Source organism: Cebidichthys violaceus, unplaced genomic scaffold, assembly GCF_023349555.1.
Source record: "Cebidichthys violaceus isolate CVI_PGR_0920_01 unplaced genomic scaffold, fCebVio1.0.p SCAF_1, whole genome shotgun sequence".
NCBI lineage: Eukaryota > Metazoa > Chordata > Actinopteri > Perciformes > Stichaeidae > Cebidichthys > Cebidichthys violaceus.
Genome location: NW_027176262.1, coordinates 20,806,690 through 20,830,236, shown reverse-complemented (window position 1 = coordinate 20,830,236; position 23,547 = coordinate 20,806,690). Strand labels below are relative to the sequence as shown.

Below are 23,547 nucleotides of genomic sequence, written 5' to 3'. Positions count from 1 at the left end.
TCTATATGAGGCTGTGATCCTCTGATGATAAGGAATGATTAACTGATATTCAGATCAGATATTCATGTTTTCTTCTCTCATTGACAAGATAACATTTAATTTAGACTTTTGATGTTTGATTTGTTTTAAGGCAGGGCAAAAAGGTATGATAAAAAAGCAGTAATATCACAACAATGAAATATACCCAAACAAAAACTAAACAATAGGAATTGTATACGTGGGAAAGTCAATATTATTAAATTAAGTCAAAGATGAAATACCCCAAATCTCTCCTTCAAGATAACTGAGGCAAATTTATTACTGTCTGGCAGTGAAATGCCTGACAAAGGTCATCCTACAGAGTTGATTTTTAGTCTTTGTCAATTTATGAATATCCTTCAACACACCTGTCTGTCTTATACAGGTGTGAAAAGATTTCCATTGAGTCTTTTGTGTGGCTGTCCGGCCTGGCAGACAATTCAATACAGTAACATAACTAGCTTGCAATTCTTTATTATAGTAGACAAGGGTAAAACGTAATGCAGAAATGTTATTTCTGTTAAGTAATGTTGTACGTGCTAGGTGAAGAAAAAGAACCGACTAGAATTCAAAATGTGCATGTATTCATGCTGTCAGAACGTGAAGAATTACCCACAATTAATTGGCCGTGTTGAGACTAATCCAAAACAGACATGCTCACCCAGAACAGTGAGAAAGGCCTTGGTGGTCTTGACAGGCATGGTGAAGAGCGAGCAGGTGTACTGGCCCTCGTCTGACAGGCTGACGTCACTGATTTTGATGATGAGCTCCTGTGACGAGGCTCGCACCAGCTCGATTCTGTGGTCCCTCAGAGCTGTATGAGGAGAGAGGACACAAAGAACCACGGAGTGCACAGAACAAAGACAGAAAACACAGTTTACTAATGGGCAAATTCACGCTGAATTCAGTGATGGCAATTCACATTTGTAATTCAGATGACACTGACAAGAACAAGGCCGAATGCACTGTGCTTTCAGTTATTTCAAATAGTTGTCAAATGCAGCAAACACATGATGTGGCCAATGATTTGAAACATTTTCTTTACATTTGCATTCTAGTCCGACAGTCTTATTCAGTCTGTGAGAACACCGAAGGCATCAGCGGGAAGCACTGAAGTGTAGCAGCAGAAAACGCTAGATTGCAATATCTATTTAGGTAATCACTTACATTCCAGGTATTGATTTACACTCACTTTAACACTTGTAGTAACTGGCTCTGCCTGTGACATTTTATACTTTGAACATTGAGATCCAAACCTTACCCTGGCCTTATACAGAACCACTTAGTACTTATTTAATTATTTTGTATTTTTCACTGTAACTATAGGCCAAAAGAATGAAGTCCAGATAAAGGTTGAGCAATAGGTAATTATTAACTGTTAAGTATCATATCGGGGGTCATCACATTGTGTCAATGTGTTACAAACTACTGTCCCAATGAATGGTTTTATGCAAATTGTAATGAAAAACTAAGAAATCAAAAATGTAATGCATAACCATTTCACAGTTATGCATTACATTTATTGCATGTACGTACAATACGTTCTTGTTTGTACGTTACTGTACTGAACCGTGATTTTATTATTTTGTATTATAATTCATTTATGCATTTGCCGTATCATGATGAGCATCAATATTGTTATAACGTTCTTGTTAATATTGTGATATTAAAATCAACCAAATTGCTCAGCTCTAGTCCAATCTGAAGGTAAAACACAAAACAACAATACTGCTAAAAGTAATTAAAATTAGCTGCTACAGCTACATACAAATCAACCACTACTACTAATAAGATTAATGATACAATAATCAACACAATGGCCATTCTGAAAACACACCTTGAAATGAAACCTTTAAGTGTTTTCTTAGGACACCTTCACCACTGCTCATTCAGATTACACCCTCATAAAGCTGGGAAAACCACACAGCTAAGCTGAAGAAGGTCATCTCGCACCTGTCATCTCTTATACAGTTTCAAATTGAAAATCACCTGCTCCTACATGCAACCAACCACAGAGGGCAGGAAGGAAAGTGCTCTTCATTGAATAAATTACACATTCTTAATCCACACTCCCTTTAGGCCTGGCAAGCTCTCTCCCAGGACACTTTTTCATCTGAAGTAATTTGAACTCTATTGGATTGTATTACACGGGGCAAATCTGGCAAAATGCAGCAGACGTAGGTGTTGATTAGGATTTAATCAACATGGCCGATGTAAAATCACATCAGATAAAGAAGACATCTCTATGTAAATCATTAATCAACTGCTCCGTTCCCATTTATTTGATTTCAGTGATGAACAGCAGCCATGTGATAAACAGTTAAATTAGATTGGCTGAAATGATTATTAGATTTATACAAACATAGGTCATTATCAACAACGCTCTTCTTCAGCTTCAATTACACCATATCATTTGATGATCATTATCTTATAATCACACACACACACTAAAAAGAAAGAAAGAAAGATTGGCTGTAGAGATATTGATGGCCCTAAGATATTTCGTATTAGAGACTCTTTGTTATCCAAGAATAAAGAGTAAATAAAAACAATCTTCAAGCAAGAATTAAAATTTAACAACAAGCTCCGGCATCAGAGAGCCAGCTTATTATGTGCTATGGGGCTTAATACAAACATTTGATAGTCTTACTGTAGCAAACCGCATCCTGAAACAAAGCTGCCTGATGTTCTTTGTAGTTAAGCATCCTCACTACAGAGCTTGCAAATGCCCAGAGGCTTTGGCAGAAAACAGCGAAGCCTTTGGTGGATGGATGCATCAGAGAGGTGATGGGGTCTAAACAAACATCGTACCGGAACTCTGAAGATATGGAAGTACAGGCGGAGAAGATCAAAGCTTTGGACAATATGACATACTGTACTTCCCCTGCATATCCTTCCATCCCTTCATCGCACAGAGATAAGATGAGGAGAAACAGATCGACTTTTCTTCTTCTTAACCTGTTCCTTAAATATTACAAAACAATAAATATCTCCAGCAACCTCTGAGATACTGAGGTTTCCTAAGAGGGATTTGTCAAGGGAAAAACGGGCATCTTTTGGTTAAAATGTTGTTACACCCAAAACCTGTGGGTGTAAACATTTTGTATTTTATTTGCTCCAGTAGCTGTGATTACATTGAATTCATGGTTATTACAAAAGTTTGAACTGATTATTTTTAACATCTATATGGCCAGTATGATCCAAACAGTCATCGTTTTGGCAAAATATGGCTGGAGCTTCCGTGTTGGACCCTGGAAGCTCTATAGTAGCATATTTAGTGATATTTCACCAGACTTATGACTCTTTGAAACACACTGAGCACGTGGTTGGACAACAGAGAAGTGGATTATGCTGCAGGAGTGGTTGTAGAATTTCTTTTTCTGAAAATAATCACCTTTGCAATCAATTGAAACTAATGCAAAACAGTGACCAAATACAGACCACTAACAATTTCAAGTGATGTGTAAAGTAAAAGTTAGGCTACACCTTTTTTTTATCTGCTGAACAATATCACACTACCATTAAAACCGAACCAAATCTAAATGTCAGTAGCTGGAATACTGATTCAGATACTTTTAACCCAAGTAGTGGCAAGTAGATACAACTTACAGTTAAACAAAAGAACGACTTGAATGATATGTTTTTGTTAGACAGGCACTGGCAATACATGGCACTTGAATCAATGACACATTGATAGAATGAGATTTACAAAGGTTTGAATAACCCAAAGACAAGTGTTATCTATTACTCAAACAGCACATGGCCAGGAAAGCTTACTACTAGCATCCAATCCAGGCTACAGGCCCAGCTTGTGGGCAGATCCGTCACAATCAGACCCAAATGCCAGCGGCTGACAAAGCCTTTTTCCAGGTGCTTTAGGAAATCAATGTGATGAAAAGGTTCATTTCCCCCAAACCCTAGATAGCTCCCGCGTTGTTCATTCTGCTTAAGAGAAAGCATAAATCGGCACCCTGACCTTGTGTATGCTACAGCCTTGCAGCATGGCAGCTTAATGTGCAGTACATCTCCTGTGATGGAGGCCTTACCAAGGCTGTCTCAAATCAGTAAAACTGACACCCGGTTCCCCCTCAGGGCAGGGGATACTGTTTCTATGGTCCTTTGATGCAAAGTAATGTTTGCCTTGTTTCCCTGACAGTCCTTTGCACCATCGACCATGTCAGTGGAAGACCAATTTGAGGTCTCCTAAGAGAAGAGTAGTTTGTCAGATTCCGTTTTAACAACCTAGGTCAACTGCAAAAAGTTATCTGAATGTACAATGTCCAAGAACCCATTCTAACATATAAAACAGCCATTACAATGACTTATTCCAATAAAGTACACTTTTTTGATTTTTAAAAGAAGGGCTAACAGTCTGGTTGGTAGCTACATTAGCTCTGTCCTGAGATAAAACTGGAGGCAGCGAAACTCAAAGTGCACTTATCACATGGCATTCGCGTCCGCACTCTACTGAGCAGCAGACAGATGTTACCCAATGTTTCTAATCCAAAATGATGAAGTATCTCTTGACAGTCCAGATAGAAAAGGACATTTTACATCTATCCATTAGTCTTGGAAACAAGCTGATGGCTATCAGGTTCAGCCAAAATATGTTACATCCACTAGTGTCCCCATTTTGCCATTTTTGCATGCCCTGTAACCACTTTGAGCCAGTACTGGAATGTGAAAGCACTAGCTGTCCTTCAGTGAGAACACAGGGTCCCTCCCCCCCCCCCCCCCCCTTCTCGCAGTCCAGCCAGGGGCTCCACTCTTCGCAATTAGAGTGTGTTTGCTGCTGGCTGTGCTTACTCAGTGACTGTGTGGGCGATTCTGGATGTGTTCCAGGGCTAGTGGTGCAGGCAGGGGGCTCTTTCTCACCACACATGTGGCTGCAATTAAGAGAAGGAAAGGGCCTTGTTCCAGAGGGCCATTGTTACTGCCCGCACTCTCAGAGATCCCACAGAGCAGATGCTACTCAAATTGGACTCATTTTCAGTGCTTGAAGGAGGAAAGGAAAGAAGGAGGATTCCTCCCAGCAGCTATGCTACGTCCCCTCTTCATGTGGTGAATAATGACACTGAATATATTTTTGTCTGTCCATTTTTCAGCCCACTAACATGAGCTTGATTGTACACTGCAGGGATTTTTCTGCCTTTGAGTCCTCTTTTTTTATATGAACTTTCTAAATTAAATTTTCATTAACACCAAGTCACAGTGGGGTTACGTAATTCTACTGGTTTTCAAGGCATTTTTACATATTTCATAGTTTGTACATACATTACAGTATCACAAAACAATGACTTGACCAGGCCCTACAAAAAGGATTTAAAACATTTTTCAGGTGGGTTTCAAACTTCTACAATCATGTTAATAAAGCATATTCTTCATTATTCTAAAGAGCTAATATACACATCTGTGTGTGTGTGGCACATAGCTTAGTATAGTACATACAAGAGTGGCTCTTCACATTAGTGATAATAGCCGAGTATATAGTGCCATAATGGAACATTCACATTTCAGTGAAGCTGGAGGTAACCCAGTACACTTAAAAGTCCATTAGTCCCTGAAGAAATACATTATCTGTGGCCATGAAACGCCATCTACATTTTGTCGCCAATAAAAACAGTTACTGAGAAGTAAACAAAATACTTGTAAGAAAAAACTGGTGGCTTGTGAGATTTCTTTCCCAAGATATCTAAAGAACATGTGGGAAAGCATGACCAAGCAAATCTGTTTAATAAATTAAACTTATGGTGTGTTTAACACACTTAACTTCACTTTTGCCATTATATGTATTGATTATTTGTTGTCAACTTTACACGACGTTTTCCTTCTTTTATAGTTTCCTCCGGATTTTCAGGTGTGTCCTTAAAGCAACAATGTAAAATCAAATTCCAATTAAATTAAAACAAGAAAACAACAACAGCAACAAAAACCTGTATATGGTAGCTGATGTAAATATCCACTACACTTGCTTCCAACAGACCCACCATCAAATGTTGTGTGTTTACTAGAATGGACATTAAAATGTGCTTTCATTGGTGCTCACTCCAGTAATTGCATCCTTGGTAATTATCCTTCATTCTCTCAAGCTAATGAATGTTTTAATGCTCACATTAGAGCTTTCATTTAGCACATAACAGCATTTTGATTACTACAAGCCAATTAAGATCAATTTTGCTTTGTGACCTTTATGATCCAAGCTGAATGCCCCAATTAAATGTCATGAATGATGAACCATAAACTTCTGAGAGATTGAATTGAGATGAGCAAAATGCTGTACAATTTTGAATGTGTCTCCATATCTCTGCTACAAACACATACTGTAGTTCAAATGAACAATTTGTTATCTGCCTTTGACATGCAACCTGCAGTAACTTCCCATTAATATCATTATTCATATTCACCGTATCTGACAAAAGATTCTTCTTGCATCCTGCATGCCTCCAGTAATATCATTACCATTCTCTGCAGCATCACCACTTTTTTTTTTCCTTTTCCAACAGAAGCTAAAATTGAAGTAAATCATAATGAAGACAGCAAAGGACAGCAGTGCTCTCATTTGTCCTGCTCAGTAATAATAATTGATAATCTACATAACCTCCATAACCAACATATAAAAGGGATAATTCTACAAAAGACATATGGCCCAAATCCATTTCTTCATTGTGGCAGCTCACCACAGAGCCACTTCCTTCAACAGTCCCTGCTAATTGGTCTAATGCACGAATCATGTCCTGGCCTGGCTATTAAGGGGATCTATCTCTGTTGTATCAGGTTTGCGTTGGTAGTCCGATGGAATCTGCATGCTGGTGTTTGCCATAGTGTAGTCTGAAGCCTCTAAGGTGGCAACAATCAACCAAGACTCAGATATACATAATGGTTGTTGAAGAGCGTGCCAAGAAGCCAGCTGGCATGGTATAAGAGGAGGGCTGTGTTCAGCTTTAGACAAATGTGCAGAGACAGTCCAACCCATATGGGTCGGCTTTGGGAATCCAGCAAGGTTAACACTCTCTTGGAGCTCCACAAGGTTTGACTGATCCTCTTATGGGAGAGGATGAGATGGAGGTGCTTCTTATCATTTACACTCCAACCAAAGATACGTAAAGCTATTGAGCTGCCACCTGCCCACTACTTCCTTCCCGCCTGCAAACAAACCTCTCTTCCTAATTCCACATCTGTGTCGAGACATAACATTGCTGTGTCGACAAATTGTAAGTCACAGCTTGTAGGATGCACTGCTGGGATTATGTTCTACCTACATACCTACCTGAGGACTCCCAATGCGTTCTTAAACTAATAGTGCACCTTTTACATTGCTCTATTAATTCAATTAAAAAGATGGATCAGAAGGTTAATTGGAGTAATCTTTAAAGTCATTAATGGAGACTGTCCTTGCCAGAAAAATGACGGCATCAGTTGATCACATGACCCATGTTGAGTGCATACAAAATGCCCGACTTTGGCACCAGATATCGCATTTCATATTCATTCCAAATATAACAATATGCGACCAATATATTTTCCCAACCATATGAAAGTAGTTAAAGTGGCCTAAACTTAGGCCACTTAAATTACAGACAGTAGTTGCATTACTGGCACGTGTGTTTGAATAATGTTTGATGCAAAAGATACACATGCTAGCTTGTCTTACTCTTAGACTGAGTAGAGTAGACTTAAGGAGAAAATGGATGTCTGTGTTTTTCCTGAATTTTAAAGACACTGAATACCTTGTCTGTAATAGCCACTCTTTGGGGCATTTTTTCATATTCTCATTTGTCAGACCTGAATTAAAATGGAACAAATTATAGTCAGGACAAAGATCAGATTTTGTCTTACTTTACCCAGCAGTTGTCAAACCCAATTGATATAATAAGGAACCTCAGCTTCGCTACAGATGTTTCTCTTTACTCCACTATAGCTGCTGAAAAAGATTTGAAAGGTCATTTTAATACTCTTTTCCCTCCCTCAATCTCCAACACAGCCAGACAAATGCCCTTATCTTTCGTACAGAGCTTGAGGGAAAGAGCAAGAGTAGATTTCAAAAATGCCTCACAGAGCGTTTTGTCTAATTTAAGAAAGAACAGCAGATGTATTTTTATCATCATTACTTGTATGTGTTGAGCAGCTGGAATCACACACAAAAGCTGAGTTTCTTTTGGTTTACACACGCACAATGACAAACTACCTTTGTGAGGAGAGAGTGGGGAAAACTTGCAAGTGCATCAAACGCTAACATATGGCCATGCTGTCATGGACACCCAAGGGGATTGTTGTAAGCAGAGAGGTAGACAACAGAGGCAATGGACAGAGATAACAAGTGCATGGAAAATGAAAGATTAATCTAAACAGCAGGTAAAAAAAGAAATCAAAAATCTAAACACTGAGAACACGAAAATGCAACATAGCTATATTAATCTAATCTACTGAATGACAGTCTATGAACAGCTGTTCAACACAGTGTCTCAAGCTCAGGCAGTCTGCAGTTAGTTGTATGCTGAAATGTAGCATAAGGTTGAATCTAACATTTTTCATTGGCTCCTACAAGAAGGCACAACAAATGGGAGAAGGACAGTTGCAGCCCTCTGCCAAGCAATTAACTGGTGATTTGGCACAGTAGAGATTTCTTCCCAGGTGTCCCACCCTCTTCCTCACATGAAGCCCGTGTTGTTCCACGCCTCCCGTTTCTCCTGATGGCCTCACAGGCATCATATTAGTTGTGCCAACAAAGCTTTTCATTTGGCTGTTTAAAAGGAGATGGAGAGGAAGTGTTCCATACTTAGCCCTGGCAACCTCTGCTGAGGGGACTACATTCATTTTGTCATCCGAATTGCTCAGGAAAAGGATTCTGTCATGCAATATAAATGGCTGCCCAAGAAGGGCAAAGTGGCTCATACATATTGTGCTCTTAAAGCTCCCCTTACATGCTTATAACAGGAGGGGCCTTCTGGATTTTCATGTGGATACAGATTTCTATTCGCAGAAGATGAAAAATGTGAACAAAACACACTTAACTGGCTTTATTTAGGCCAAATGAAATAACCAAAAGATACGATTTGAATGATTCATCATGTGTTAAATCTCTTCAAAGTACTGAGAAGTGAAGTTTTTGGAAAAAATTTTCTGTTAGAATTTGGGGATTTCAAAAGTGAAATAATGAAATGTTACATATACACCCGAGAATATAGAAAACATAACAATAAAAGAGAACGGCTTTGGTTCAATGACTTTTGCTTGAATTCAAATCTCTGGGCACATTAACACCATTCACACAAGAGCATATATTTAAGATTTAGTTAACTTTTGTTTAATTGTATTTGGAAGTAATTTCATCTAATAAAACACCTTAGACCTTAGTACTGAATCCAATCACTTGCGAGGGAGAAAGTATTTCTTCAAACCAGGCTGTGACTCTCATTCTGTTGGTTCACTCTGGCGTCTCCCTCTCCTATCAATTGTTATTCAAAGGGAAAGTTAATCTCCAATCACTGAACCAATGATATTGTATTAGCAGCTACAGCATAAATGGAATGGGTAATATGCTGTGAGAAACACTAAAAGATGAACACTCCAACTCTTACAAGACCAGTCCACTGTTATACTCCTTTTCACCCCAATTCCAATTTATCGACTCCAGACTTTTGTCACCTTTAAATTGGATTTGGATAGTGAGAGCACATTCTAATTCATCCTGGCTTGGGCCTTGTTTCACACGGTTGCAACAGTGCATTTTCTTTTCAGTGACATCAAAACAGCTATACAAATGTAGGGCAGCTAAAATGCTAATTAAGCCCAATCATCTCACAATCCACAGGCGTTACTGTGTTGTAAACAACACTGTCAGTGTTGCGTGATTACAAAAGTTCAATTCAAAAACAGCCTATTTCTGTTTAGTTTGTGCCCTGGGACCTCAATGGAGAAATAAATAAATTAAAAGTCTGTTTCTACATTACATGCATTTCCCTGTTATCCTGTCTTTTAGTGTATTCTAAAATGATGTGGTCTCAGATAGACAGGGCCAATTTTGTACATTCCAAATAAAAAAAAAAATGAATGAGGACAATTCCTGTAGTAATGTGATCTGGCTATGACATCTTTATCATATCTCATCATTTTATCATTACAGCCATTATCCCCTGGGAATATTACTCACCTTTCTTGTCCCCAAAGAATAGGGTCTGTTGTGCAGGGTTTGACCACTGGAGGGAAGTGTTATCATTGTAATCCACACGGCAGGTCATGTTGGCTGCGCCCCCCTCCACCACCGTCACATTCTGAGTTATGGGGAACTGACCTTGGCTACCTGTGGGATTATGAGACAGAGTTTGAGGTCATGGCCGTGAGATAAATAGATTGCTGTTTTGGACTGGTTCTTACAGTCTTTTCATTGAATCACATTAAAGTACCATTCAGACTTGACACCTTTCAAAGTTAATGTTCTGTCATCATATCGCCCAATTACATTAATGTCTTCATTACAGCACAGTAAACCAAAGATAGCATAATGAAAGCCTCATTGACATGGACTTCAGCCTTCGACAGCTGTTGGTGCTAGAAAACAGTGTTGGTTTTTTTAACGGTGGAGACAATGGTAGGTTTTAGTCTCCCAGAGCTCCTTCCTCGCTGCCTTATTGCAGGGCCCTAATTGGTAGCATGGCCTAATTAGAGGTAGTCATGTTCTGCTGTAGAGTCTAGAGCTGCAGCTGGGTGGTAAATTGACACATAATCCTAGACACTGTGGACCTTCGATCCGAGCGACTGGCTTGCCCTGAAACAGCCGCTTGTCACAGTGTGCAGAAGACATCCAAATGAGGCCTAATCACCCAGCCTTGCTGGATTTTACCTTCTTATTCCACATTTGTACTTGTCGTCTCAGCAAAGTCCCCTAATTACATTGCAGAAGCATTTCTATCCTGCCTGTGTTTTATTGAATTCTGCCATGCTTCAGAAAGAGATGTTTAAAACCAATACTCTTTTGCAGGGAATTGTGAGAAGACAAAGTGTAAGCTAATATGAGCCTGGCCAGACTAGCCCCTTTAAGGATGACAACAACTATGGTAGAGCCCTTGAGTCCATGCTTGAAGCTGAATGTGCTGTATTTGCCTGGGAGCATTTTGCTGTCTACAAGCTAATCTGTGTGCATGTTCGCTCTTGATTTCTGCTTTGCTTTCCTTTTGTCATGTGCCTGAATATGAAGGTGACATTGTCTCTGCCTCTCCAAGGTACAGTTCACTACAGGGACATTTCAACTAAGGGAACAGCTGTCTGCCTCATTAGTCCAGCTCAAATGGTGGAGAAGGTCTGTGGACCTTCCTTGACCTCGATTGTCCTGATGGAGACCATTGTAAGGTAGAGGTGAAGGTGAGGCTGACAATAAATAGTGATGGGAATAGGACTCCAACATTGCACATTACTTATCTGCTCATTACACCCAATCACCCAATATCACATCAACAGACACGTCACCATTTCATCATGTCATCATTACAATAATTCAAATGTTGGCTGGATGTCAGTAGGTAGTCCAGCAAAATAAGCTATGCATGTCATTTTGAAAGGGAAATTGATGCGGATGCATTGTGTGTGTGGTACCGTGTGGAGGTGTTGTTGTCAGTTCCTGCATATCTTTCAACTTTTTTTGTCATATCATCCACCCCACCATCTTTGCTGCCTGTCTCCAGCGTATACTGCTCACTATTAACAACAATGACATGAAAAAAGTAAAATCTAAACAGTAATGCATATAATTCTCAATCCCTCAACTTCTGGTTGGTGCAAAAACGTATTGCGGAAATTGCTTTTAATTATGCCTGCAAGGTCAATAAAAGCTGTTCACATAATCAGTAGTAAGTGTTTTAAAAGACGTGTCAGTGCAGGTTACTTGTGCACTCCAGCTAACTGGGTTTCATAAATGCATTCATGAAATTCCAGTCTTGACATTCTGTTGCAGTCTAGAGTATGGCAAATGCAGTCCCTTCTGTGGAAACATAATCCCCTGCGCCAACTACAGACTGAATTTTTCATTTTTCTTGAGATGGTGATTGGAGGGCGGTCGGCCTTCCTTCTACAGTATAGCGGCAAACAACAATTCTTGAAAGTCACTGAACCACAAACTGATTCACGGCCGGGTGCTACACTGTGCCGTGTGACCCTCTACACACTGATTCACTTTAAAGACGCATATGCTCCGGTGTGTGTGACAAGGAAGGCTATTCCACCACATATTTAATTGTAATAAGAGGATAATAAGTGGTTAATATCTTGTGCTGGGGTAATTCCAGGATTATCACAAAGGTAACAACCAGATCATATTGTGTTAAAAACAGAGACTGTATTGGTAATACTGGGGTTTTACTTCTGTAAAAGGGTGAAAATATGAGGACAATCATCATAAAGAACTACACCCATACAGCATTTTCCCTTACTTTGCCTGAATTAAAACTGTGTGGGCATGTGCAGACTGGTGGACTGACATCTGTCGCAACCTTTAACAAAAGATATCAACCCTTTTTACCTTGTAATATAAACTGCTATAAGTTGCTAAGATGCAATACATTGTGCTTCAAGAATGACAGACAAAATGTCTCTTTCATTCGTAAGAGACTCAATAAAAACATATTTGAAAACGGATAAAATGAAACCCACGAAATGTTGAATTTCTGACTAAGACTACACTTGGATTGTCTCATTCATCAACAAAACAAAACGTATGACATCAGAATAAATACAACAGATCAACACTTGGCCTTAGCAGTAACCAACACATACTGTAGGTATGGAAAGATACAATAAAAGCTTCTAGGTAAAAGTGTAGATTATGTTGGACTGTGGCTGTGTTTTTCTATAAAAGCCAAATCAGTGAAAGGGAACAAACCGTTCTGAGAGGAGTGATGGAGGTATGAAGGTTGTCTGCTTCATTGATGATCCAAGACAACTCAGTGAAGTGCAATGATGAAATGAGGAATAAACCTGCACTTTTGCAATATGCCTTTGGGTAGGATATACCATCGCTTAAACACAAAGCATATCAGTTCTACAGGCTAAATGACTAACACTGGGCATTGCTGTATCACTTTTCAAGAACTTAGATACAGCCCTTCATCTAAATGAGAGGGGCTACTTATTTTCAGTCAAAGCCAGTTGCACTGCAGTTTGACAGTTTTCCCACACTTGCTTGGCTGTTATTATTCTTGTTTTTTTTTTTACCATGAGAGGTGCCAGATCCGCGCAAATGTGTACCGGAACACAGGCAGTCATAAACCGAGAGGTCCCCATAAAGAGGACCCTGTTGTGGGACACAAGCCCTTTTTAGCGTTCATGCTGGCAACTCTTCTCCTTTAATCCATGAATATCATGAAGTGCTATAGTAAAAGAAAAATCCAATATGTGATAAATCACATCAGTGTTTCTCTCTCCCTCTTTCCAATTCAGCTTTGCTTCAGCCTTCCAGAAAGGGAGGGTAAGATTAAAAACATGAAAAGATGAAACCTGAACTGAAAAGGAACTAATTTTTACACTAAAACTGAACTTAATCAATTAAAATCCAAGCTTTTTATTGTTTTGTTTTGTGCCTTTGTGCTTTTAATCAAAAATATTTCCAACATCAGCCTGCTTATGGGCCTAAAGCTTAAAGCTATAATTGGTCCCTTGGCAGTGCTTTCCCCTTTCACAATGTTTTTTTATGACGGCCACATGGATCTGAGAGCTGCTGTTTTTATATTTATTTTTTTTTACTGCTGAAGCAAAGAGCCCACTCCAGTGAAAACTGAAACTGGCAATATCACCCTGAGCTGGGAGATTATGGTCCACATTCAGGTGGGCCACCAGCACACTGATCATCAGTCACAATGTCAGCACACATGAGATTAGTCAAGTTGTTTGCTGTGCTTCGCACAGTCAGAATGCTGCTGACGCCTCTCTCTGCTGTGACATTAACTCTCATACAGAATCAAGTGACACTGCCTCATGACTCAAATATGTACCTGCACAGCTGAAATAATGTAGAAATGTTAATGGGGAGCAGAGGATAGCATCTTCATTGTAAATACAAATATTTGATGATTAGATTTTAAAGGGGAACCACAGAATGATATCTGCTAAATCACCGATGTAAATGTCTGCTCTTCATCGCTATACGTTTTAGCGTGGGATGGGGTCTGTGCAGCAAGTGTAGAGTATAAATATGAATAGAGATGTTCACAATGTCTGGCTGTTGAGTGTGCATTAACGATAAACTATTTCATTTCATCTCAACCAGGCCCTCTTCATGCTGTTATCAGAATGCAGCTCAGACCGTAGCCTGATGGAATCTGAGCCTGACAATATTAGAAGCCAAGAATATGATACTTTAGGTTATTGATTTTGCGAGTCTTACGGGCTGGTTGGGCATCTAGAAAATGTGAATATGAGGGAGATAGAAATCTTTATGATTGTACTTAAAGGGAGGATTAAGAGAGATAGCTGATACATGTAAATGGAGTGCTTTATCATTATTGATGATGTGAACATTTTTTGGTTCTGTTTTGATAGGATGCTCATGGAAAATCACAGCATTCAGGGAAACCAGGTCTGAAAACCGGATCATATGAGATCCGTGTTGCATGTATAATTTCACGACTCATCTAATGATCACTGATCCAGGTCATAAGGTGAAAAATACGAGGAACATCTCTGTTGAGGAGAACAGAGAGTTAGTGGAGGAAGAATGAGCCATACCACCCCAAAAGCCTTTCTCAGTTTCAGCTGACTGCACCAAATAATGGAAAGCAGTGCCTTGATGAATGGCTGGAGAGCAGTCAAGCGCACCGCTGCAGAATAAACTGTAAACTGCAGGCAGGATAAAAAGAAAACAAATAACTCAGAAAATAGTTCATGAAATAGGCGATTCCTCCATTCATTACGAAATGCTAACAATTATTAATTTTCATATGAACTTAATTTAAGACAGTTTATCAAACCACAAGTTCACCTCTGGTGCTGAATTCTGAGGGCTTTTTTTTTGCTGATAGAGATGTTAGAGGTGATGAGCTCTCTTCTGCATGCTAATAAGTCATGGCAACTTCATACACTGTATCCACACTGAAAACTGGATGTCTGCCATTGATTTGGTGGACCTGCAATGTAAAGACTACTAGGTCTAGGCAATACCTATGAAAACAATTTCAAGAAGGGTATTTTAATCATGCCATTAAAGCTCAATGGTAAGTTAAAAAAAAATGAATAGATGAAAGTCTTAAATTTTTGTTTCATGGAAATAATTGACACATTTAAACGCATACTTTCATTTTAATGTAGTCTGAGAAATTGTCTTGCAAAGAAAGCAATAATCTCTGATTTACATACACATAAAATTACTTTAATCGACACAATTTTTCAATTTTGGACGGAGATTAAAACTGACCTTGAATCTCAGACAGTCAGTATGTCAAATATGTCATTTATGGAAATAATGACATATTTGACAAACTAGCTGTCTATAAATGAATGTGAAATTAAAAAAAAAAATAAAAAACAACAACAGACCCAACCTATTGTTTTTTGTTTTTTTTTTACAAATAAATTAATTCTCATTAGTTTGTACACAGTAAATGCCGTGAAGCGGAAAAGAGAGGAGTTTGGAAAGTAAAATAAAATATCTTGTATTATTACTTACAAGGTATTTAAATAGACAATATACTCTTGAGAACATAGTAATTAATCACTGCAATTGCTGTGACTTGACAAAATTGTAATTAATTGGCTAACTGCGTGGCCTATTTGCCAGCATGTTGGGAGAAAAGGAAGTTGAACATCCGCAGTGTATAAATATTCCATTTAATTAAAACTTGAAGCCTCTTGTGGTGTGCATTCCTTGGTGGAGAGCACAAGAAAAAATAAAGCTTGCCAGCTCCCATGTGAGACAAATACAGACAGCTCTCAGTTCCAACTCAGTGTGAAGTTTTGTAAAAGCGTGGCTTACATTTTCTTCTCAACATCCTGTTGGATTCCCTGTGTTGGAATAACTTATCCTCACTTGCCTCAGTCACTTTCTAACACCACAAGAACTAACAGACACTTTCACATATGACTCATCCACCAGTTCAGCAGACATACTTCTTCAGAGGTCATATAGATTGTAACACCAACTCCATTCTCTGTTGGAAATAACTCCAGGACTAATAGTTGTGTACCATATTTAAAAAATCCAGTACAGCGTCCTCTGAAGAAACTGATCCAACCTTATTTACAAACTAAAGACCTACAGTATATACCCATTGCTAAGATTTGTGCTCTTCAATAAACATCTTGTTCAAATGTAAAAAATCTGTTTAAATGAGAGCAGATACAGGTGAAATGTGGGCTTTTCTGGGAATACAGAAATGTTTGAGTTTTCTATCGGTGACCTGGATTCCTTCACCTCTTTAGTTACATATGGTACACCAAAGCTTAATTCTGGGACCAGTTCTATTGTCATTCCATCATGTGTTGCAGTCATACAGATGGTTCTCTGGTGCTACTATATATACACTACTAGGCAGCTACTGTATGTCTGTTAAACCACATTGGCTGTTTTACACATCCTGTTCAGCTGTGTGTCCTGGACTACACATCTCAGAATATTCTGTAGACAAACTCTGAAAAAAATGGAATGCTTTTCAAAACAGCTTATGACCTTCAACATTTCTAATTTTGGTCCGGTGAATTTTTTCTCCAACGAGGGAATCCTGCCAAAATGAAATTGCTCTACTAATGCCGAGAGTCATACATTAACATCTTTTATATATAACTGTGATATGTTCTTGTCTAATAACTGGCATGCCTTCTATCGATGGTCTAAGGATAGAGAATGTTGCATGCTGTACAGAAACCCTTTAAAGAAAAACTATATTAATAAAATGGAATTTTGGCCAGGACTAAGTGAAGGGGCCATATTGGCAACCATTTGTTGTTGTTGGTTTTTTTTTAAATTCATGTCAATATTTGATTGATAACTTTTATAGTTAAGGCCTTGCCCTCAGCTATGTCTCTGACCTTTTGCCCCCTCATACATCAGAGTGCAGCTTTAACACCACAGGCAGGGCTCTTGGGAGTGGCTAAGTCTGGGTTCAAGATGAAAGATGACTGGATTTCACTGACAGGACACCTAGGCAGTGAGATGTCCTGCCAGACGAGCTCAGACTGCTAATTCAGCATCATTTAAAATCGCCTCTAAAATTCCATCTGAACAAAAAGACCTTTTCAAATTCAAATCTTATTTATTTGAATTGCTTGTTTGGAAGGCACTTTTGACGTCTGTTAACAGAAATAGTGGTAATTGTATCAGCAGCAATACTACACTGTTACGCAGTATAAAACATAGTAAAAGCAACAGTGTGAAGTAGAGTAGGTCTACTGTAACGCCACTATAACAATAGCAGATATGTCAAGGGAAATGATTGTAGTTAAATTCATTAATACAGCTTCTCTTTGGTAATTGCTTCTTAGTGTTTTCCAATAAGGTTATTGAAAAAGGAGATGAGAGCGAGCAGAGGGAACTGCGAAAATGTAGACAAATTCAAATCTGTGAAGCCAGTGTTTAAATGGCTCAGTTGTCCACTTAAAAAAACACCATAGCAGCACATTTCATGATGATTTAATCTCTTATATCCTCACATTGATGCAAACAACAGTATTCTGAAGTTATAATAAAATCCAGGTGAATCTGTTTCAGCCAAACAGGCCTCTGTCATAAAGTCCTTTTTATTTTGCCAGCTTGGGAGCTGTAACAGTGGAAAGGTGCTGGATTTAACTGGCAAACATGGAGGTAACGTGGCGAAACTACACAAAACATTTTTTTTCACTTTGAAGAAAATCCATCTTTCCACTGTTTTATAAGTTCAACTTTTAGTTGAAACACGTTTTAAATCTATTTAAAGGCAAATTCCCAGGAGAATGAACTGAAAATTGGCAGCTGTTTTTTTTTTCTCACAGCACAATCCAGGAAAATCTACTTAAAACACACCATTTCACAGTAGCTTTATTAATGTAATGAAATCACACCTCTTAGTACTGTAATCAGCATTGTTGAAAAACACATCTTTATTGTAACAGTGCCACAGTACTGGTTTTAGTTTGTTGATGTTTCTCATGTCAGCCATCCAAACTGTGCAATTTGTGCAGCTCTAAAACTATTCATGTTTAAACACAGTATGTTCTTGTAAATAAAATGTTTCTGTTCCGTTATGAAAGCAGATAGGACTGATGATGTGGCACCACTTCAATACGCCTTCATAAGGTATGCACTGCATGTAAATGCATGGTAGTCACTGAAGGTGGTAAGCATTCCTGAAGTTTTGTATTTTATTTTTAATTCATTGTCTGAAATAAATACAAACAACTCTTCCAAGGATTCTGTTGCCATTATACACCATTAGCGAGGTGAGGTTAAGATGTATCACTTGTTATGAACATGTTAGGTCAAGTATAGGTCTACCTTGCTCTACATCACTCCTTTGTTGCTTTCAAGTTAACAATTACTCACTGACATGGAATTTAAAAAATGAACAAATCCTCGGCAGATCCCCTGAGCCGTACACTTTGATTCAGCATCATTAATAGGGCACTGTCAGACGTGCATGTTACCACAGAGCCAGACTCGATTCAACAGCGCTAGTCTCAGTTTGTTACTGGATTTTAAAGACTGTCAGCTTTTGTGTCTAAAAAGATTGACTTGCTGTGACTTGTGTGATTCTTCTCTTACAGAGAGGCACACCCTGAATGGAGAGACCTGGGTGGTTCATAGGAGGTGAGGATAATTTGTACATGTTCAAGAAAACTAGTCAAAATGTAATAAAATTATGATTAAAACTGAATAGTTCTCAACCCCAAAGTTGATGCAGCTGCTCAGAAAGACCCATAATCAGGCCCGAGAGTGTCGGTCTTGGGCTGTCCAGATAATGACTGCCTGTCACATGATTCTCCACAGTGGTATTAATATTATTGCTTAGTGCCATTTATGTGGTCTTCCTGCCAACACTAACAACAGTGCTACTTCAAAGGGAGTGAAGTGTCTTAGATTAATGCTGACCCTTCTGTGGAGGACTGCTGAAAATGAATACACACAACTCTCCATTCTGAAACAATTAAACCAGTTCACATAATGGCTCTAGAAATCTACTCAACAAAGCCATTTCTACTCTACTAATGTATCTCTCTCTGTAGATAAAGTGTCCTAATGTCTAATTCTTATCATACTTTAACGTGTGATTTAATATATTATGTGTATATTTGACAACATGTCAAAACAGGAAGAGCTTCTGCTATACATATATAACTTATCTGTTGTTTAGAAACAGATAGCAAAACTGCATTTTTCAGCACATTAATACTCCATACTGTTTGTATACTGTTTGCTAACGCACTCTTTCAAACATATCATGTAAACAACAATGTTCCATTCACTATAGTCCAAATAAGACCACTTCTGAAAATGTAGGCTAGATGTTGCCAGTATACAGAAGACTAATGCATGCAAACCCCTTATGTGGTTTCTGTCTGTCGCAATTTGAAATAGTCATGAGATTGCAACAGCTTTGTTAGTAGCTGGTATTAATTGCTTATTTATTTGGGGCATATGATGTAATATGTAAAGTTTGTATGAGTAGGGCAAGAGAGGAAATTATGCGAAAATGACAAAATATCTGTTTAGCAAAACAAGAAAACAGGATCTGATCACTGCAAAACTCTAGATCTCAACTAAAACATAAAAAGCTAAATACAGTATAGGCCTGAACTACAGTAAACCCATGAATACAGTCATATTATAAGGTAGAATATACAGAGATGTTGCAAACAGCGTGATGAATCTGACCACACAGGCATTTAAATAATATCTGAATATAATATGCTCCCTGACACATTCATTACCTTAAACTGTAAGTGTTGATACAGGAAATGCTTTGAAAGTGAATGATTATGAAAGTTAGATAAGAAAGGCTGCTTTCTTTAATCAACTGGCCCATGAAGTATTCCCATCATATCCGATTGTTTTCACCTCGAGTGACCTTTACTGAACATTTGTAATAGGAGAAAAACTGGCAAAAACATCATGTCATTTATTTCTATGACAAAAAGGTCATATCTGTCACCAAAATCAATCATTGAAGCTGACAGTGTAATTCAAGCCCTATCGGTTCAACACCAGCAAAGATGCTTCTTATGTTTATGGCAAAACCTGCTGATCTGAGACACTCAATAAGCTGTGCCATTTTAAAAGCTATCAGCCTAGTTGATTGGAAAGATTTAAGTAACTATTTAAGGGCAGCAGCTAATTAGCACTAAATCTAGATCTGATCCATTAACTGCAGCTAATCTTTAAATTACCTGTCCAAAGTGATCCATGTTTGAAAACTACTGGTTCGAACTAGTCAGCTTTAGATAATGTCACAATTTAAAATCAACAGGGAACATTTACAATTTTACTATACAGGCCTTCTGATATGCGATTCATTCAGTCATAGAAAATCCATATGTAATTATGGTAAAAGTGAAGGCTGTGATTACTTTTCTCAAGATTAGTAATGTACTCTATGCCACTCACTTTTGCACTCCATTTGCATCAGGCAATAAAGTACATATGCAAAGAGGTTGGAGGAGACATGTAACTCGTGAATGAACATTTTTATTCCGATGCCATAATGCAGCTGCAGATTTCTTTATTTTTTTTTATCTCAACTACTCTTTTCATTCCAGGTGCAAATGGCTCCTGTTGGCTTTTTCCAAATCTCATATGAATCTTTCTTGCATTAAATGTGTTTGTGTGGAATCTTATCAAGACACAGTCAAGCGTATGCATCCTTTATCTGCAATGGGATTATAGTGATTTTCTACAATACTTCCATCATCTGTAAACAAGAACAGTTCACAGCAGATCAGATGGACACAATGACAATGCTGCAATGACCCACCACACGACACGCTCTGCATTGTATTCATAGTCGGCAACGATAGTGTGATCTTAAATGATGCAGTCAGTTGATTGAGCTGTTACAGAGCAGATGAAGCCTGTTAGAGAGGAAATAACCAAGACAAAGTGAGCTGTCTGTCAGCTTTACCCTCCATCAAAAAGGACATTTGGTGCCTGTTACTGAGTAGCACCTGAGCAAAAGTAAACCTCCCTCGACTCAGAGGTGGTACTGAGCGCCGTCCTCCCCTGTGATTTGCCACAGTGGGGGAGGTACGGGGAAGGTAGGGGGTGGACAATCCACAGAACTGACAATAAATATCACAGCTGGGGGAAACTCTCAGCAGTGTTTTTTTTTTTTTTTTTTTTGCTGTGCAGGAAGTGGAAAGTGGCAATACATCAGCTTCAGAAAGTGGGTCGCAAATACTGTACTGTCTCCAGGTGAAACAGGAAATATCACGTTCAACTGGCGTTACGTACGTGACCGAACATGTGATGTGCCTCAAATGAACATTGGGATCATGTGTCCCGGTGCTTGTAAACATTCAGTACAAAGTCTACATAATGACAAACAATGGTAATGGAAACAAGAAATGCTCCCAATAGTGATCAATCCAACTCTAGAGGACTAGAGTCCAATATCAGATATCACAGATTTGCCTCAGAATTGATGAAAATTCAGTGGAACACAGACTAAATTGTGATTTATGCAACCACACGCATAGATGTCCTTTAAAATGTTGAGGAGACAAGAGTTGGTAATAAGAGTAGTTAATACAAATAGAACTTACAAAGACCGTGATATGTGCATTCATGTTCCATCGCCACAAAGCCCGCTGTGTAATCAGAAACATCTTTTAGATGTTCATAAAAACCTTATCACACTGAGAATCCTTGCCCTGTCCTCTTCAAATGTATCATAACCTCTATCAGAAATGCTGATGAATTCACATTCAACCTGCCTGAATGTGCCTTTCATAATGTTTACATAACATAATTGTACTCTATGATTTTAGCTTCATGTTTTACCTCTGCAATATGGTTTATTACGAACATTACTGCATTTGTCTCCCATTTGCAGAAAATAAAAACAAAACAATTACAAGTTGCCTTGCTACTTCTAGATGAAAGAAATGGGTTTGGGATGGACATGAAATTTTCACTAAGCAATTCAGGGCTCAGCCATAAGGCTTACTTGCTTGTAAACTGCCACGTCATGTTACTTGCCCAAGTGGTCAAAATGAAAAACACATATACACATATATACATATACATACATATATACATACATATATACATATATATATATATATATATATATTAGGGGTGTAACAATACACGTATTGGTATTGAACCGTTGGGTACGAGGCTCACGGTTCGATACGCATTACGAACCGAACAATACGTTTGAATAATACTATTGCATTTGGAAAATACAGAAGCTTAAATTGTTGAAAAAAAGATAATTAACTTTAGTCTAGATTTCAGACCCACTTGCCTTACTGCTTAAGTAAAAAAAAAAAAACATTAACATCGAGTTTATCTTCAATTTACTCTCTCTAAACAGTATCTATACTTTAATACATTGTTGTCCTTTTCTCTACACTGGCGCTGGTCAATGCATTGCTATAAATCTAAAGGTAGGTCTTGCTATATAAATCCAAAGGCATGTTTTCAATCTATTGACAACCGCTAGGATGATCTTTCTCCCTGGCTTCTACTGTACACTCTACTTCTTCTTTTTATGCCACAAATTACACTGCAATTATTAGCATGCAATAGGAAAGCTGATAAAACAATTAATCAATATTCAAGACTGATATATGTGGTTATATTCATTATCTTCATCATTATTAATAAAAGTTATTAACCGTAATTAGAGCTGAAAGTGCTGTTGAAAAAGGCTTCTCAATGTTGAACGAGATTCCAGAGGTGCGGATGCTGAATGTGTATCTTCTGTTAATTAAAAACTAGCCCCCCAATTACTTCTGTAATTAGAAAACACTGCATTTTGAAAAACTGGGGGAAAAAAGAAAAACTCATTCATGAACAGTAGCAACATTGGCTGCTAATGGGTTTGGTTGAAGTCATATTCGCATAAAACGAACAAAAGAAACAAATAAAACCCCAAACAAACAAAAACACTGGCCTACAATAATTAATGCATAAGCATATGATTCTGGTTAGTATGTTGGGAACCTAGTCATTTCACTGTAACACAGGAAAGACAACAGTACAGCAGGCTCGTACCATTTCAAACTGGTCAACTGCACAACTTAAGTAAACGAGTCAGAAGAATTAGCATATTGGTTTGTTTTTTTGTTTTGTTTTTTACAGAATGCCCTTTAGCACAGTGGCATCAATAAGCATACAGGCAGAGCCACTGAGACACTGGGGTATTGATGCTATGATTCTACAATATAATCAGCTGCAGCAAGAACATGAACAATAACAGAAAATTAATATCCAATATGAAAGGAAGAGAAACGGTCTGTGAATCATCAAATATTCTGTAGCAGGATATTTTTTCTCAAATGGTAGAAGTAATTTGTGGGTTGGCAGCAAGAAAGAAAACACCCTAGGTGCTGGATTTTTCCTCTCAGTGCAAAATA

At 38.3% G+C, this 23,547-nt stretch overlaps 1 protein-coding gene across 3 annotated transcripts in view; it reads right to left on the bottom strand.

The window, feature by feature from the left end:
- LOC137875325 (cell adhesion molecule 2-like) overlaps positions 1-23,547 on the bottom strand; it is a 125,822-nt gene that overhangs the window by 16,431 nt on the left and 85,844 nt on the right. For all 3 annotated transcript variants that reach the window (XM_068714464.1, XM_068714474.1, XM_068714483.1), the window contains 2 exons: positions 10,169-10,318; positions 680-832 (listed from right to left, as the gene is read on the bottom strand). In XM_068714464.1, coding sequence (XP_068570565.1) covers positions 680-832; positions 10,169-10,318 — 303 coding nt within the window. The remainder of the gene's footprint in view (positions 1-679; positions 833-10,168; positions 10,319-23,547) is intronic.